Genomic DNA, 16527 nt, shown 5'->3' on the forward strand with positions numbered 1-16527 from the left:
GCACATATATTGGATTTTGGGGTTTAGAACCCAAAAATCAAATCAGTTGTTGGGATCAACATCGACCTGAGACTTGCCAGTTTCTGAACTTTGATCGTCGGGGTCGCGAGATGGGTCAGACTTGTCCATGGAAGCTCGGGCTTTATCAAGCCATGGTTTGAAAGCAAGCTCAATCGCCAGCCACCCAAATGCTAGGGCTCCGAATACCACTGCGGTCGACTTCAACGAGTTATTCTTCGCCATTGAAAGAGCACCCTGTGCCGATGAGGGTTTTAGTTTGCAGCTCTCGAGATGATTTTACTTATATACCAGAAGAGGAATTAAGATATAGGGAATGGGCCCGATTGATTTGATTATCGAAAAGTTACATAAATAGCCATATCAACATCTGATAGAGTATCTCATTTTCATTCAATTAAAAACTCAGCTTGTTGTTACAAAAACTAAAACATGGAATAATTTCACAACTTTGACGGTGGAACCCAAAAATAATACCCTGAGGCTTTAATTTTGCTGGACTTCCAAAGATTTGTGATTGTTTTATACTTTACAAGTTAAAAAACCCAATTTGGTGGGAGTTTCAACGGTTCCTGGATTTCAATCCTTAGACCACCGATCATCAAACTTAATATTTATCTCAATTCCCAATTTGGTCCATATATAATTCTATGCCACTCTACTCAGAGTATAGATGCTAAAGTGACCAATTTAGTTGAGTAACTTGACAAGGCAGATACAAAAGTAATGTTAGCAGACAATATGATGCAACGAGATAACATGCTCCTGACTTCAAAGATCCATAATAAATTGTGCATGAGATCCATCTTTTTTCTACTGGGAAAAACTAAGAGCAAATCTCTCCATCCGTACACATGTTTACATAGGCAACACTGCAAAAAATAAGAGCAGCTGGAATGCATTTAGCGGCCTCGACCACGTCCACGTCCACGACCGCGCCCACGACCACGTCCCATAGGCTTTCCTGAAGAGGAACAATCAAAGGAAGAGTATATTAGAAGGATGTCCAATCAATAAGGAAATTTAGCCATACACCCACAAGGCACAAAAAAATCCCAACATAGTCCTTAACAATATGACAATACCAGCTGTTGGCTTCTTTGGCTTCACCCTAGGTGTTTCTTCCACCAGCAGTGTCTCAAGATTTAAGCTGTCAGGGAGGATGTAATAACGGATGTTGTTACCCCTCACACTCAGGTGATCCAGCGTCACTGGATTCTTCCCTTTTAGCGTAATTTTGACAGCCTTCAGATGTGTGTTCATGCTAACATCCACACCTGTAAAAATGTAACTGCCTTTAGAAGCTATAACTCACAGCTCTCAATCTAGCAACTTCAATAAGGAGACAAATTTAATAGCCGCTGTGCCTAGTTAATATCAAAACACATACTGATATGCTCAAATACATATTTCTATATCCCGAATATATCTACCAATTTTCTGTAAGTATAAGCAACCCCTCAAGGAATAACAGTCAAAAGCATGGAAAGGACAACCAACAGAAAAAGAGAAATGCTATTAGGTCTCAAAATATGAAAACAGGACAAATTTTTACTTTTGACTACTACAGTTATCTAGAACAGAGATAAACTCTGCAATACATATATGGCTATTTTCCTTGCAAAATTTGACATTTTCGATGCAACCAGCACAAGCCCTGGCACTTGCCATAAGAAGCCTATCTAAGTTTGTAAGGCATCTCTACTGCCAGACAAAGAAGCTACTGTATGATTTTCTTGCAGAGGATAAAGTAATTATCTATATCTATCTATATTACTTTAAAGCATCAACTCCCAACTTAAAAGTCAAATAACTAATTTACCCCTGACTTACCCTTCAACCCCCACGCTAAACACACTCATTCGCAAACACTATCACTTCCACACCCCACGCTAAACATAGCCATTCGCAAACGCCGCCACTTCCACCCCAGTCAAACATAGTTTAAGTTTTAAGGCAAAGAATATATCAATGGGGTTAACTTATGAAAAATATTAAGAAAATGACAAAAAGATGATAAGAATCCCATGTCACTCCCATAATTTCTTTTTTTGTTTTGTTTTGTTTTTCAATATAGAGATTTGTATTTTCAGTATACGAACTGTGAATTAATGAAATGGTCCAAATTAAGCAGAACATATATAGGACACTAATATAGATATACCAACTAGTTTGGGATTGAGACATCATAGTTATATTTAAATGCATACAAATTCATTGAAGGAATTGTTGAATTATTATAGTGACTCTTCAAAATTCTTCAGGTTGTGTAATAATCCAATTTTTAGAGCCACAAAAAGTGAACGAGAGATGTTATTCTTATTGAAGCAGGGTATAATTAACACATTAACTGAGAGGAACTACGGTGCTCTAGAGTGTAGACATAAATTACAGTGATGACAGGCAGAAATAGCTCTGCACTTGAGAATGAATTCCAATTGGTATCTGAAAGGAACTTCATAGTTGAAGGAGGACAGAAGTAGAGATAATACGTGTGAATCAGAGAGGATAAGAAGAAGGGCAGTGAGAGGAGTAGACAGATTGAGACGGGTTACCTCGTATACTTTCTATAGCCTCTCAGTCCTAGCTTCCATGCATTTATGGACATACATAGTTACTCACAGCGGAAGTGAAGGAGAGTGAAGTAAACTATTGCAGTTAACATTCGCTATGAACTAATTTAACTTGTGGCATAAACCAAAGAAGTTTAGCAACTTGCTTTCGTTGTTGTTGTTGCTCCGTTTTTCCACCCCACCCCCAGGAGCCTAGAAGGATCAATAGTGTTCCCATCTATCCTCTGACCCAAACCCTCAACCTATTAGTTGATGGTGGAAGTGCTCAACCACTTGAGCAAAACCTCACTTGTCTGTCATGAGCACTTATTTTTATATATCCTTTATTAAAAAATTGGTTTGGAAATGCTTTATTTAAACATGAGAATCTATTGGAAACAGCCTCTTTAACACTACGAGGTAGGGGAAAGGCTTGCAAACACTCTTGTCTCCCAAGACCTCCCACTTGTGGAATTACACTGGGTGGTATGTTGTTGTTGTACTTCAGCAACTTCCATATACCACCCAGCAACTAGGCTTTTAGTTAGCGACACTACCAAAAAACTTGTGAACCCAGGAAATGAATTTTATACAAGCACATTCTTAATTTACCTATTGGATCGAGCAATTCAGCAATTACATACGTGCAGATTGTTCATTTTAGACTTGACAGGGAAATACCTAAATATAGCTAACAAAGAAATAGACAGAAAGATAGGGAGGGTGACCTGTAATGGTTCCATGAACAACGGTGCCGTTTTTGAGTTCAATTGAGACAGTCTCGTTGTTCAGCTTCATCAAAAATCTGCACAAAAAAAGGTAAAAGTTAAATCCATTGCTAAGCACACTGGAAAAGAAACTCAAAAAATGAAGATATCGCATGAACCTAACGAGCTTCATTGTTGCTGATGAAATTGAAGAGACACTAGGGCTTAAGTCGAAGCGCAGATCGAACACGACCTCAAGTTTAGGGCAAAGAGCGCCAGGGTTATTCAAAAAACACTATAACGACGTCGTATTAGCACATGGGCTGCCTCATCCATTGGATTAAACGTGGGCCGTTGTCTCACACTTTATAATGCTAAGAATAAGAATTGCACCATTTAAGTTGTATCCAATATTTTTAAACTTTTCAACTTGTAGCCAGTTTGGCAACTCATTTGATTCAAAAATGTGATGGAGTTTCAACGAAACCAATTTCCAATTCAACAAATCTCTTCCTGTCATACCATAATAATTAAAAGAAAACCTAGACTATTTTTAAAAAAAAACAATTAATTGGGGTCGGAAGAAGAAGCACTTTTTCATTCTACAATATCCTTTAATCCTGTAAATTGGACACATTAAATAGATCGAGAGGAAAATGACTCTGTAAAAAACAAAACCTTGACGGTGGGGGGTTTTAAAAAGATAAAACAGATTCTTGGCAAAAATCGACATTTAATATAATTCTCCTATATTATTGCCTTTGGTCATTTAATTTTAATTTGACATATATATAAACATTAACTCCTATTTATTTGATAAAAAATTTGAATATTCAAAGAATTGTAACATAAAATGTCTCTCCCTCTTCTTACTTATAATCTATTATACTTGGAAGAAGTAGAAAGAATTATTATTAAGTTTGATCTTTTAATCCGTATTAATTTTTGCGATTAGTAGTGAATTATTTATCGTAAATATATTGTTACCTTTAGGTATTCTTGTTAGTGCACAGATTATGGAACCCGGAGATAAAAAGGATCAAGTAAAGAATAAAGTTTCATGTCTAACTTTGGTAACAAAAGTTGTGAAGTAAGGAACGTCATGAGATAAAAGCAATATATATAGTACAGTACCTTTTAAGGCAAGACAACATACGTCTTAAATCAATAATTCTATACTATAGCATATAATTTAAATCCACAAATAAGTTTTTATCATAACTACTTCCATCGGGCACATAAAAAATATCATTGTAATAGATATAAAATGCTACAAATATCTACTTAGATCGATTTGTCTCTTTCTTCCCTATAATATAACTGCAAATAAGTCGTCAAAATGATATACGCGTTAGTTGTTGTTTCAAGAAACACTTGTACGCACATCACTTGTCACAAGCGTATATTAAAATCCCAAATATTTATAGCCCTGCCACGTAGTAGAAATTTCGAGCCACGGAGCAAGGACACGTGCCCATGGATCCTTGCTGACTCGAAGAAATATCATATCTGGTATGGTCTCTATCATCCAATGAAAGGGAAGCACGTAGCCAAGTATTTTCTATTTTGGGCAGGTATTTATCCCTTTATTTAAGTCTATCCACATTCTCGTCGGAAAGTAAGTATGAGTGACAATCGGAGTCAAAGACGGCGAGTTGGTGAGTCGTCCGAATCGGAAGATTCGGGAATTTACAATGAGAGGATTCTTATCTTGGTGTTTGCCTCAATGAATTGGGATATTCCTACACTATGTCGAACAGCCTCGGTAAATAGGAAACTACGTGCAGTTGCGAGAAGGATTCTATGGAGAGAGCTTTGCGTGTATCGAGCTCCGCAAATGATAAAGGCCTTAACGGACGGCGGTAGAATTGGCGGAGGATGGCAGGCGATGGCAAAATTGATGTTCTTCTGCAATGGATGTCAATCGACCCGGCATTTCCAAGTGTGCCGACCGGAAGCGGGTCACTTCGTGAAAACATCCCGGTTTTCGAAGACATCCGGTCGGAGTTTTTTGGTGAAGAAATGTACAAGTGATTTGCTGTACGTGAGTGATCCGTGTGAACATTCAACGGGGAGCGATGATTTGGGGCTTTTCAGAGGGGTATTTTGGGGGTTTATGAAATCTAGGACAAGGGCGAGTTTGATCAGAAGACGAGTGGAGCTTGAAGAAGGAGCCAAGTGTCCATTCTGTCGTGCTCGGGTTTGGAGTATGACGGCGGCTCGGCTTATACCCAAAAGTGCGGCGCGGCGGCTTGGTTCAATGGAGAGTGGATTGGAGTACTTTGTATGTGTTAATGGGCACTTATATGGTGCTTGTTGGCTGGTTCCTTTATCGTCTGATGATGAAGGTGAGAGTGAGGAAGCTGACCGGAGATTTGACGACGGCGGCGGCGGCTATTTTCATCGCGAGAATCAGATAGTAATAAATGGGTCTCTGAATTACGGGCTTACTTCTTGATGTTCATCATCCCCAAAGTTACCAAGCAGGATCATTTTTGTAGTTCAGCTTGTTGTTAACTTGAGAATGTGAAATTTTCTGTGTTGATGATATGATTTCAATTAAAGCGTATGATCTGTTTTAAGTTTCTATTCTTAAGAAAATCTAGATTTCCAGTGGAAAATTTTGTCACTAGCCAATCAATTATAATCTATTTCCGAAAAGAACAAGAGAAAAAGTAGAAACATTACAAGTTGAAAAATAAAAAGGGCAATCTGCACTTGAAGAGATGTAGATCAGCTATGTAAATGCAAATATTAGCTACTCATTAATTCCACAATATAATATATATAGACGAGATGGAGAAAATTTTACTTGAAGAAATATGGAATCTAATTTGGAGGTTATATTATTTTACTGTAGTACAAGAGAGGTAAAAGGTAGCATAATCACAAATTGTTTAGTTTTGATATAGATACTGTTCACAAATAACAAAATTTGGTTGCCCGCACGATAAACAGTCGATATATTTCTTCACTAATCTCAACCTACTTTATTGGTAACGACGTCACATTTTCGGATGCTTAATATTGGTTTTATACTATAATAAGATATTATAGTGTACTTCTCATTTATCGAATGAAATCAAATCAAATACTAGTGTATTTTGGTGTGTAATTGTGATTACACGCATATATATATATACACACATGGTCTCGTTCCTCGAGAAGCCGGCCGTCCCCGTTATTGTTGCCGCCCTCCCAGCCAGGTCCAGCTAAGAATGTCCTCTCTCTTTCTAAGCAAGCAAACCAAATCTTCTAACCCTTTATGATCAAAAGAAAGCAAACTTCTTTTTGTTATATAGTCAATTTTTCTGGAGCTGATATTTCGAGTCATCTTAATTTCCAAGGCTAGTTATTGATTTTAAAGTTATAGTAAGTATCACCAACTAACATTTCTGGAATAGGAAAGAGCCCTCTTTGTTCATATGCATTAATAATGTCAATGAATTCTATGCTTATCAGCTCTAATTCTGGCATCAGACATAACTAGTAGGAATGGACATTGATTTGTCTTTGGAATGACTGGTATCGAGTTTTTTTATATGCATAGTATTTGTTACCTGGTCATAAATAAAGTTGCACCCAAATAACAGGTGATTGATAGAGACATGGCTAGTGTTAAAGATATTTCTGTTTCAGCTGTGATCAACCTTATATCTGCACTTGTTTTCCTTTTGGCCTTTGCAATTGCACGGCTTCAGCCAATCAATGACAGAGTATACTTCCCTAAATGGTATTTGAAGGGTATACGAGCAAGTCCTAGAAGTTCTGGATCATATGTGAATAAATTTGTCAACTTGGACTTCACAACATACATTAGGTTCTTGAACTGGATGCCTGCAGCTCTAAAAATGCCTGAACAAGAGCTTATAAGTCATGCGGGTCTTGATTCTGCAGTCTATATACGCATGTACCTTCTTGGGTGAGTCTTTGGATTATGATATACTACTTGCAAATTTTTTGAGTATCTAACTCCTGAATTATCAATGCAGCTTGAAGATCTTTGTTCCAATCACACTACTTTCTTTTGCGGTTTTAGTGCCTGTTAATTGGACTTGTGGGGAAACATTACATCACATTGAAGATCTAACGTTCAGTAACATTGATAAACTTTCCATATCCAATGTTCCTTCAGGATCAAAGAGGTGAGGTTTAATTTCCTTTGAGTATATGAACATCTCAGCTTCATGTTGGTACAAAATGTTTGACAATTAAATGCACTTTAATATGGAAGGGTTCAAAAATACATCAATGTACTGTCTGTTAAGTTTTTCTTCAATTCTTAACGCAAAACATAAAATAGCACTCCCTCCATATCCATGATAACCTATACCTATAGTTTCCACACGGAAGATAATAAGAAATGTTCACCAAGGAATGGAAGGCTGCTTTTACAAAATTTGAACTTATGCCAATATGTCATTACAGAATTAGTTTTAAATTCTTTCAGGTTATGGGCACACGTGGTGATGGCTTATGTATACACACTTTGGACCTTGTATATTCTGTACAAAGAATACAAGAAAATATCAACAATGAGACTAGATTTTCTTGCCTCTGAAAAACGTAGGCCAGATCAGTTCACGGTGAGTGTTCACATATTTCAATGTTATGAGTGTTTCTAAATACACCTATATAATATCTGACTCTTCTCATAGGTCCTTGTTAGAAATGTCCCACCAGATCCTGATGAATCAGTGAGCAAGCATGTTGAACATTTTTTTCGTGTCAATCATTCAGATCATTATCTTACACAGCAGGTTTGTATTTATGTTTCAAGTATTTGACGGGATAGATACTACTGAATAATGTAGAACCCTTTTCATTCAGATCATTATCTTAAATTGATGCTACTTTTAGGTTGTTTACAATGCCAATAAGCTTGCTAAATTGGTGGAGAAGAAAAAGAGTTACCATAATTGGCTTACTTACTACCAAACCAAGAATGAGAGAAACCCTGAGAAGAAACAAAAAATTAAGGTATTATCCTTTGTTTCATTTTTCATTTTACTGTTGTTTCTGAGTCTCTTATAGACAGGATTTTGGGGGCTTTGGGGAAAATCTGTGGACGCCATCGACTATTATACAACTGAAATTGAGAAGTTGACAAAAGAAGTAAGTTTCTATGACTATTATACAACTGAAACTAAAGTAGGTATGGAAGCTTGTGTGAGGTGAATTAATGTAGACATTTTCATTAGCATATTGGATTTTCTGTTTTGATGTAGGAAGCTGAAGAAAGAGAAAAGGTTAAAAGTGAGCCCAATGCAATCGTGTCTGCAGCATTTGTCTCGTTCAACTCTCGTTGGGGAGCAGCTGTTTGTGCTCAAACACAACAGTCAAGAAACTCAACCATTTGGTTGACAGAATGGGCTCCTGAACCACGTGATGTCTATTGGGATAATCTTTCAATACCATATATTCAACTCTCTCTACGGAGACTTCTAATGGCTGTTGCTTTGTTCTTTCTTACTTTCTTTTTTATGATCCCAATTGGATTCGTTCAAGCATTTGCGAGCATTGATGGCATCAGAAAGGTTCTTCCATTCCTGAAGCCATTAATAGATATGTATGTGATCCTTCTAAATTTGCTAAATATGTGCTGCTTGTATCTATATTTATAGGTTACCACCAATGTTTCTTGGGAAGTAAACAAGTACATTTATTAAGTGTGAATTGTAGCAGCTACTTCTAAATTGCAAACTTAGCTTTGAATATATATATATTGACCTTGCTGTATTTTTCAAATTAAATCAATATCTAAAGTTTGTGGTGCAGGGATTTTGTAAAATCATTTGTACAAGGTTTTCTACCCGGGATTGTATTAAAGATATTTCTGATTCTTCTTCCTATGATTCTAATGATCATGTCCAAAATAGAAGGCTTTACATCAATTTCATCTTTGGACAGAAGATCAGCAGCTAAATATCATTTGTTTGTCATTGTAAATGTCTTCTTTGGAAGTATTATTACTGGTGCTGCATTTGAACAGCTTGACAGGTTTCTCCACCAGTCTCCAACAGAGTGAGTTTCGGCTAACCAAAAACGATACTTAGCTGTGTATGCAATTCTTAACATTCACTTGCAATGCAGGATCCCAAAAACCATTGGTGTAACTCTTCCGATGAAAGCTACTTTTTTTATTACTTTCATAATGGTTGATGGCTGGGCTGGAATTGCTGCGGAGATCCTTAGATTGGTTCCTCTAATCATGTTTCACATTAAAAATACATTTCTAGTAAAGACAGAGCGCGACAGGGAGGAAGCAATGGACCCTGGTTCATTAAACTTTTCTGTATCAGAACCTCGTTTACAACTCTACTTCCTACTAGGCCTTGTCTACTCAGTGGTCACACCAATACTCCTGCCTTTCATCATTATCTTCTTTGCCTTCTCTTATATGGTTTTCCGCCATCAGGTATGTTGTTTTCCTACTACTTTTTTACAAACACATAATAATAATTTAAAGAAACTGCTTCTTTGATGCTAGATCATTAATGTGTACGATCAGAAGTATGAGAGTGGTGCATCATTTTGGCCAGATGTCAATCGTCGTATACTTATAGGTTTGGTCATATCCCACCTTCTATTAATCGGTCTACTGAGCACCAAAGAGGCTTCCCAATCAACCCCATTGCTAATAGTACTTACAGTTTTGACAATGTGGTTCCATAAATTTTGCAAGGGAAGATTTGAGTCTGTGTTTGTCAGATTCCCATTGCAGGTTAGTGTTCCTTCGACCTTACACTTTTGATGTTCATAGTTGTGTTAAGTTATGTTTACAACACTTGTTAGGATGCTGTTAGCTAGCATAAATGTACCCGTTGGTATACTCAATTATGAATGCATAAGATGCACTCTGCAGGACGCGGTGGTGAAGGATACAGTAGAACGGACCACAGAACCAAACTTTAACTTGAAAGAATATCTCCAGGATGCTTATTTGCACCCTGTTCTCAAAGGGGTTGATTTTGAAGTATCAAAAGAAATTAACGATGAGGGGAAAAATTCACTTGTTGCTACCAAGAGGACTTGTAGACGGAGTAGCAAGACTGTTTCTAATGGCACTTCTGAAGATCAGAAGACAGTCTCAGAGATTCAGCTCGTATTTTAATTTGACACCAAAAGCAGTTAAAAATTACAATCATGGCATTCATTTGTTTCATTTCCTCATAGCTTGTGTTAGGCCTTCTATATCAAAGATGGCAGTGAAAATGTACCCGTTGAAAAGCTGTTGATGTTGAAAAAATAGAAAAAGAAAAGGGATTACTTTAATCTTATTGACACGTTGTTTGTGAAGAAAGTATCAATCTTTCTTGAAAATAGTCTCTCAAAAATACAAGATAAGACTCTGTAAAATAGAGCCAATGAGGGTAGGTCCTTCTTTAAGCACGCAATGTACCACAAATGAAAACAAAATGGTGATGAGAAGTTGTAAAGTAGTTGATAACTTGTGTGTAAAAACCAAACTAAAGATCAGTGTTGACAAAATATGACACTTACATAATGGTGCAAGTGCGAGTGAAGTCATTTAACCCTGACATGGGCTGATAAAACCCATAATCCAGGTCGGGACCATAATGGGCATATTGATATGGAGGAAGCATGTCTCCAGCAGGGTGACCTCCCATTTGCATAAACATAGCATACTTTTTCTGTCTTTCTTCTTGAGTAACATAATCTCGCATGCCTCCACCTCTTCTATGTATCTTGCAGTAGTGATCCCTGCAAATATATTCATTTTATGTGACTAGAGACAGAGTTTAATAATGAATGATGGATGAGTTTGACCAATAATCCTGACTGACTCTTAACTTGATATATATGGAGTCCATACCTGCAGATGCTAGGATCAACTCCTTGAGGGGCCACATAAGCTTCAGCTTTATGATATTTTTTCTTTGACACATAATAATCCTGATCATCGCAAGTCTCATCATCACTACTATTCCAACAATTTGTGTCATCACCAACTTTGGCTTTGCCCTTGTAGTCCTTGGTATGGCAATTAGCTGCTTCTTTGGAGTTTCTACTATTATGTGAAAGGGGATTCTTGGAATAAGATATCAGCTCAGCCTTCTTCCCCTTTTTCTTAATGGCTTCAATCAACATCAAAGGATTAAAATTGCCTCTAATTGTAGCCAACTTTGTTCTTGGATCATAACAAACGTCCAACACACCTATCATATATAACATATAACCATTTAACTTGGTATCAGGCCAAAAATAATCGATGATTGTATATTTGAAGTTAAAGCTAGTCAAAGAAGTTACTAAATAAATACATAAAACTTGAACTAAGAAAGATATGAGACATACTTGTACAATTAGTGTAATATTAATATGAATAACATACCACTTATCTTTAATACAATTTTCCTCAACTTTCTCTGGCATGCTGTACAACAACTGACTTCAACTTTTATCACACAGACCTAAAATGTTTAAAAACAATTATAGAAGCCTTTTAAATGTTACTAATAAATTAAAAATAATAATACAGGATCATCGGGACTGTGTTCCATCAAGATGACTTGATAAAGAAGACAAAGAACAAGTGATTTCTCCAGTTTGTCACCTACACAAACAACATTAATATAAAATAAACAAGGATTTGGAAATTTGTTGATAAGTGTTACGAATTAAGTAATAGAATACCAAGAAATTAGAGTATGAAGAAAAACAAATTTGCTCTTGACAAGGACAAAGGAGAGACGAAAGCTTTAAACTCTATTAGGTAGTGCAAAAACTTAGTATTATACTATTACTAGGACATGTAATGAATACCATTTTTATGATGGCACAAATTAATGCTTCTCCTATATATATAAAGAAAGTTTCTTGTAATAAGTGATCTAAATATTGTGCAAATATCTTTTTAATTCTTAAAGTGAAATCTCTTGCCCACAATACGGGATTTGAGTATAAAAATAGTGATTTTATTTCCACTCTAGGCAACTTATTTAAGGAGCTCATTTAATTAATTAATAGCAAGAGTCAATAGCTATCTTAACTGGGTTCGATCCTCGTATCTTTCTTCTTTTTTAATTCGATCGATTCCTCTCCCATTGCATATTATAGTGTATTGGCTAAGGAGTTCAAAAATGGTTTAACGCTATCACGTTGGAGTGTGCACTTTTAAAAACTAAAAATTCCAAGTGTACAACTTTTTCTAAAAATCCCCTTCATAAATTTCTGTCTCTTCTACGAGCAGTAGGCAAGGGAAGACAGGGAATATGAGTCCCACACGAAGGAGTCAGACGACATTCATATCCAAGGCTTTCACCACACAGTTAGGTTTAAATGGAGAGGAGTAACAGCAGGAATACAAAGCACTGCATGCAATAGCATCTAAAATTACATTTAACAAAACAAATCATCAGTACATGCTGATTGACCCACTCAAAACTTTAAAAGTACATCCACTTTTGAAGGTCTCAAATTTTAGGCTTTTAGCCACCACGAGCTTCTCTCCTCGTAGCATCATGAAGCAGCTCTATGTCGACTCCGTCTGGAGGTAACTGGACGTATCTCACCACTGATCCTCTGATGAAGCAGTTCCTCACCGAACGCTATTACATCAAAGTGACATGAAAAATGTTAATGGTAATACCAACTAAAAACATATCACATGAAAAAATACAAACAATATCAGGAATAGGCGGAAGCAAAGTGAACCAAGTAAAAAAGGAGAGGGTGAAACTGCTAAATACACCAGTGTCAACCAGTAAACATACTATATTTGCATATATTTTTAGTACTTGTAATTTTCTGGAACTTTGCATGTCTTGTGCACAAGCAAAGGCTTGCGAGTAGTTGCTTAAAGGCTACTTTTACATTGTTTTTCCGGATTTTGTAAGGCAGAAACTGTAAGCTATCTACTCTCCGTGCAGCAACAACAAAATACCCTTGCATACTTGGGAGATTTATCTTATATACGAATCTTCTGACAATTGTTTCTCCAGTTCCAGTTGCACAACAAAAACAACAAACCTAGTGTAAGTCAGAGATAGAGAGGTTGTGTGAGCAGACCTTACCCCTACCTTGTGTGAGGTAAAGAAGTTGTGTCCGAAAGACTGCTGATATTTTGTGTTGCCATAAAAATAAAGATGGTCTAGGTCAATGATGTAGTATGATCCAGAGAAAGCTGCAGTACCATCTTGGTACTGTTTTTTTAAAAAAAAATGGCAAGGGAAACCCCCAGACGCTACCCTTTGGGTGCGCACAGGGTAAAAACCCCACTCCTATGTCTTGGATTTGTTTTTTAATTAAACTAAAAAAGAGTTGATAGTGGAAAGAGCAACATACTGGAGACCAACCTTGCCACATAATTTTAGTTCTGAATTTGCACGACAAGTTAATTAATGATTTAAGCCTATTTGAGGAAGCACCTACTAAAATGATCCACTGATTGGAATTGGCATTAGATTCCTGTATCCATAACAGGCAATTCCAGGCTGGAATTAACTTAAATAGAACCTTGGAATAATAGCTAACATATTTAACCATGAATACTAGATGATCTATACATAGGAAAATTTCGAGAAATAACATAATCCAGTCAAGCTAATACAACCCACTCAGAAACTTGCGACTAGAGATAGTGTAATGTACTCATTTCACATTTCAGGCATTAGATCTGCAAGATCACGTAGCTTAAAGAAAAACCTGTATAACATTAATAGTTTGTCATTTTTGATAACTAATAGTTGTCATATGTGGCAATAGTTGATTCAGAGAAATTCTTGACAAATTGCTTAGGAATAACTGTTTTAGACCCTATTGCTTACCATTTCTTAGCCTTGCAATAATGCAGTCATTAGTATGCGAATTGTCAAGGATTCTTTTCTTGCTTTTATATATGGTAACCTACATGGCTACATCTACCTTTCCACCTAATCCTCCCTCCCCATGTCATAGTGGCCCTTTCCACTTCACTCCCTTGGCGACTAGGGCCTCCAACCTCGAAGGATTGAAGCAGCAGGTGCTTTATAAAAGGCTTGATATCATCAAAATAATATTCACAAATCATTAACCTTTTCCAGTGCACATATCCAACCAACAGTCAATAGCTATCAAAAAAACTACAGTCAATGGCTATTAAAAGAACTATTGGTTCGCTGGAACTACAATCACAATATTATGGAACAGATACCATCCTTCCACCTAGTGCATACTGCATATACGCAGAAAATAGAATAAACCTCAACAGTATAATTAAAGCCGAGTTGCATATCAATTCTTGAATATATGTGTGTGTAGAGAGAGAGAGAGAGCAGTGAATAACTGAATATCACTTCCTAAAAGAAATCAACAGCAGAAATAAGAAACAAGTATAGTAAAGATATGGAAGAAAGAGCAGTGAACACTACTGAATTCTCTAGTGGTTAACTTACTCACCCAAAATTGTCAGAGGCCTAAGAGAACTCTAGCATGCTTAACAATACAACCATTGTATATAAAAGTACAGAAGTTAGCATTCCTAATCAAGAAGCATTACTTTATCCACCCACCGAAACCCGAATGAAGGAGAAAAGGGAATGCAATTACCATGTGAGGGTACTTGTCTTCATCAACGACCCTTGTGTTTTCGAGCTTAATGTTGAGATACTGATCGACTGAATGGAGTGTACCTCGGATAGCCAAATCATTCTTCAGTTCCACTGTCACTTCTCTGCCCACCATGTCCTTGAAGTATGAGAAAAACAACTGGAAAGAGTGGGATGGGAGAAAAATCAGTTAGATACAAGTTAAAAATATAAAAGCTATGAAAACGATTGATTTTCATGAAGGAATCGGAATTTCCAAACTACAACAATCAGAAGATCTCTTTTTTCATTAAAAAACTCAATGGAGATAGATATTAAAGGGATTAGACTGAATAGTGAGGATTAAACATCAAGAGGAAAAGGATAGAGTAACATTACCATTTTCTATTTCTATGGGAAAGCTCGTCAGTTCACACGTTTTTCGGGCTTCAGCTGCCAGAAATCTGACATTTCATACAGTATATGTTAAGTAACAAAAATGTTAGAACTTTCATGATTCCAATTAATATCATAATATTCCATTTCTACACAAAACTAACAAGTTTCAATAATTCAAATTCACTAACACATTCAAAGGAGGGAGTATCATTTACATGGATATTACCTATCAAATTCTCTAGCATATTAATCTTAGAACTCAAACACATGTTTGAATATCTTTATTTGAATTGAAGGAGCAATTTGAATCAATTGAAAAAGGGAATTGGTAAATGACTTGAAAGTCAAGTTCTCTCATCCCAAATTCTGGCAATAGCTGATTAAAACAAATAATTTTTCCAGCTTTGTTTTCATTAACAGAAATAACCACAAAGGAACACCTCAAATGGAAAGCAAACTTTGTTTTCATTAACAGAAATAACCAGTAAGGAACACCTCAAATGGAAAGCAAACTAGAATCACATAAAACAATGATAAATTGAAGGTAAGGCTATATTTATACATATAAACACAACAACAACAAATAATAGTAAAAATCGTACTCGCTCTTTGAAAAAGAAGGACTAGGGTTTTGGTGTGAAGGTGAAACAAGCATCGGCAACAGTAGAAAAGAGAGTGCGAGAGAGAGATAGGAAAAGGGCAACTTACAACTCCAATTCACCGGACAAAACTGATGAATGATGCCTTTAGTTTCAAATTCACCGGACAAAACTCCCAATTTCAGAGACACTCAATTCTGGAAAAGTAGGGCAAGTGAACCTCAATTCTCAACTCAACTAATTATTATTTCAAAACAAAAGACAAATTTCTTATTTTCAATTTTATTTGTTTAATAGAAAAAAAGAAATTTGCTATAATAATTACTAATTGAGTAACGAAAAATAATGTCATTAAGCAAACTTAGGCCTCATTTGTATGCATTTAACTGGAGGATGGATCTGAACGAATCAGATCGACACATTCAGACTCATTTCATAAGTTATCAAATAATAAATCATCGTTTCTCTGCTTTGAGCGTGCCTTTTTATCTTACAACTAAAAACTTTATTCCTCACTTTTCTCAATCAAACACTTTTTTTTTCTTCTTGAACTGATAAGTTTTCATAAATTCTTTCAAGTATTTTTGTTTATATTAATAATATTTTTGTATTGACGTGTGTCAAGAATGATTTTAATAATATTTTTGATATATTATTGTTTATCAAGGTTTTTGAATTAAAAAATAGTACCCAAATGATGATTATTAAAACTTTTGAATTTTTT

General features: G+C 36.1%; 5 protein-coding genes across 5 annotated transcripts; 2 read left to right on the forward strand and 3 right to left on the reverse strand.

Moving 5' to 3' along the window:
• Positions 1 to 688: 688 nt before the first annotated feature.
• LOC107023438 (small nuclear ribonucleoprotein SmD1b) lies at positions 689 to 3614 on the reverse strand. The gene is made up of 4 exons (XM_015224132.2): positions 3457 to 3614; positions 3299 to 3375; positions 1104 to 1295; positions 689 to 982 (listed from the first exon to the last, which is right to left on the reverse strand). The coding sequence occupies exons 1-4, from the start codon at positions 3468 to 3470 to the stop codon at positions 921 to 923; spliced, it is 345 nt and encodes a 114-aa protein (XP_015079618.1). The 5' UTR covers positions 3471 to 3614; the 3' UTR covers positions 689 to 920.
• Positions 3615 to 4843: 1229 nt separating this feature from the next.
• Positions 4844 to 5878, forward strand: LOC107021673 (EID1-like F-box protein 3). Its single transcript, XM_015222373.2, has one exon. It carries the CDS (start codon positions 4902 to 4904, stop codon positions 5733 to 5735), a length of 834 nt encoding a protein of 277 aa, XP_015077859.1. The 5' UTR covers positions 4844 to 4901; the 3' UTR covers positions 5736 to 5878.
• Positions 5879 to 5999: 121 nt separating this feature from the next.
• LOC107022823 (CSC1-like protein At4g02900) lies at positions 6000 to 10719 on the forward strand. Its single transcript, XM_015223407.2, has 11 exons — positions 6000 to 7199; positions 7270 to 7422; positions 7728 to 7863; positions 7936 to 8037; positions 8138 to 8257; positions 8312 to 8392; positions 8506 to 8846; positions 9056 to 9301; positions 9371 to 9695; positions 9768 to 10001; positions 10143 to 10719. Exons 1-11 carry the CDS (start codon positions 6886 to 6888, stop codon positions 10389 to 10391), a joined length of 2301 nt encoding a protein of 766 aa, XP_015078893.1. The 5' UTR covers positions 6000 to 6885; the 3' UTR covers positions 10392 to 10719.
• A 35-nt stretch (positions 10720 to 10754) lies between these two features.
• LOC107023025 lies at positions 10755 to 12067 on the reverse strand. The gene is made up of 5 exons (XM_015223585.2): positions 12046 to 12067; positions 11779 to 11855; positions 11634 to 11712; positions 11115 to 11457; positions 10755 to 11002 (listed from the first exon to the last, which is right to left on the reverse strand). The coding sequence occupies exons 1-5, from the start codon at positions 12065 to 12067 to the stop codon at positions 10777 to 10779; spliced, it is 747 nt and encodes a 248-aa protein (XP_015079071.2). The 3' UTR covers positions 10755 to 10776.
• Positions 12068 to 12513: 446 nt separating this feature from the next.
• Positions 12514 to 16070, reverse strand: LOC107021391 (sm-like protein LSM2). The gene is made up of 4 exons (XM_015222040.2): positions 15913 to 16070; positions 15205 to 15269; positions 14828 to 14986; positions 12514 to 12849 (listed from the first exon to the last, which is right to left on the reverse strand). Exons 2-4 carry the CDS (start codon positions 15205 to 15207, stop codon positions 12730 to 12732), a joined length of 282 nt encoding a protein of 93 aa, XP_015077526.1. The 5' UTR covers positions 15208 to 15269; positions 15913 to 16070; the 3' UTR covers positions 12514 to 12729.
• Positions 16071 to 16527: the final 457 nt, after the last annotated feature.

Source organism: Solanum pennellii, chromosome 6, assembly GCF_001406875.1.
Source record: "Solanum pennellii chromosome 6, SPENNV200".
Taxonomy (NCBI): Eukaryota; Viridiplantae; Streptophyta; class Magnoliopsida; order Solanales; family Solanaceae; genus Solanum; species Solanum pennellii.

Coding starts and splice junctions, on each gene's coding strand:
- LOC107022823 (XM_015223407.2), top strand. CDS start 6,886: ATGGCTAGTGTTAAAGATATTTCTGTTTCAGCTGTGATCAACCTTATA. Junction 7,864..7,935: donor GTAGGCCAGATCAGTTCACG/GTGAGTGTTCAC, acceptor CTCTTCTCATAG/GTCCTTGTTAGAAATGTCCC. Junction 8,393..8,505: donor TTGAGAAGTTGACAAAAGAA/GTAAGTTTCTAT, acceptor GTTTTGATGTAG/GAAGCTGAAGAAAGAGAAAA.
- LOC107021391 (XM_015222040.2), bottom strand. Junction 12,850..14,827: donor AAGACAAGTACCCTCACATG/GTAATTGCATTC, acceptor TTGATGTAATAG/CGTTCGGTGAGGAACTGCTT.
- LOC107023438 (XM_015224132.2), bottom strand. Junction 1,296..3,298: donor TGTTCATGGAACCATTACAG/GTCACCCTCCCT, acceptor ACATTTTTACAG/GTGTGGATGTTAGCATGAAC. Junction 983..1,103: donor GCCAAAGAAGCCAACAGCTG/GTATTGTCATAT, acceptor GTTCCTCTTCAG/GAAAGCCTATGGGACGTGGT.
- LOC107021673 (XM_015222373.2), top strand. CDS start 4,902: ATGAGTGACAATCGGAGTCAAAGACGGCGAGTTGGTGAGTCGTCCGAA.
- LOC107023025 (XM_015223585.2), bottom strand. CDS start 12,067: ATGGTATTCATTACATGTCCTA. Junction 11,713..11,778: donor AACACAGTCCCGATGATCCT/GTATTATTATTT, acceptor TAAACATTTTAG/GTCTGTGTGATAAAAGTTGA. Junction 11,458..11,633: donor AATTGTATTAAAGATAAGTG/GTATGTTATTCA, acceptor TATATATGATAG/GTGTGTTGGACGTTTGTTAT.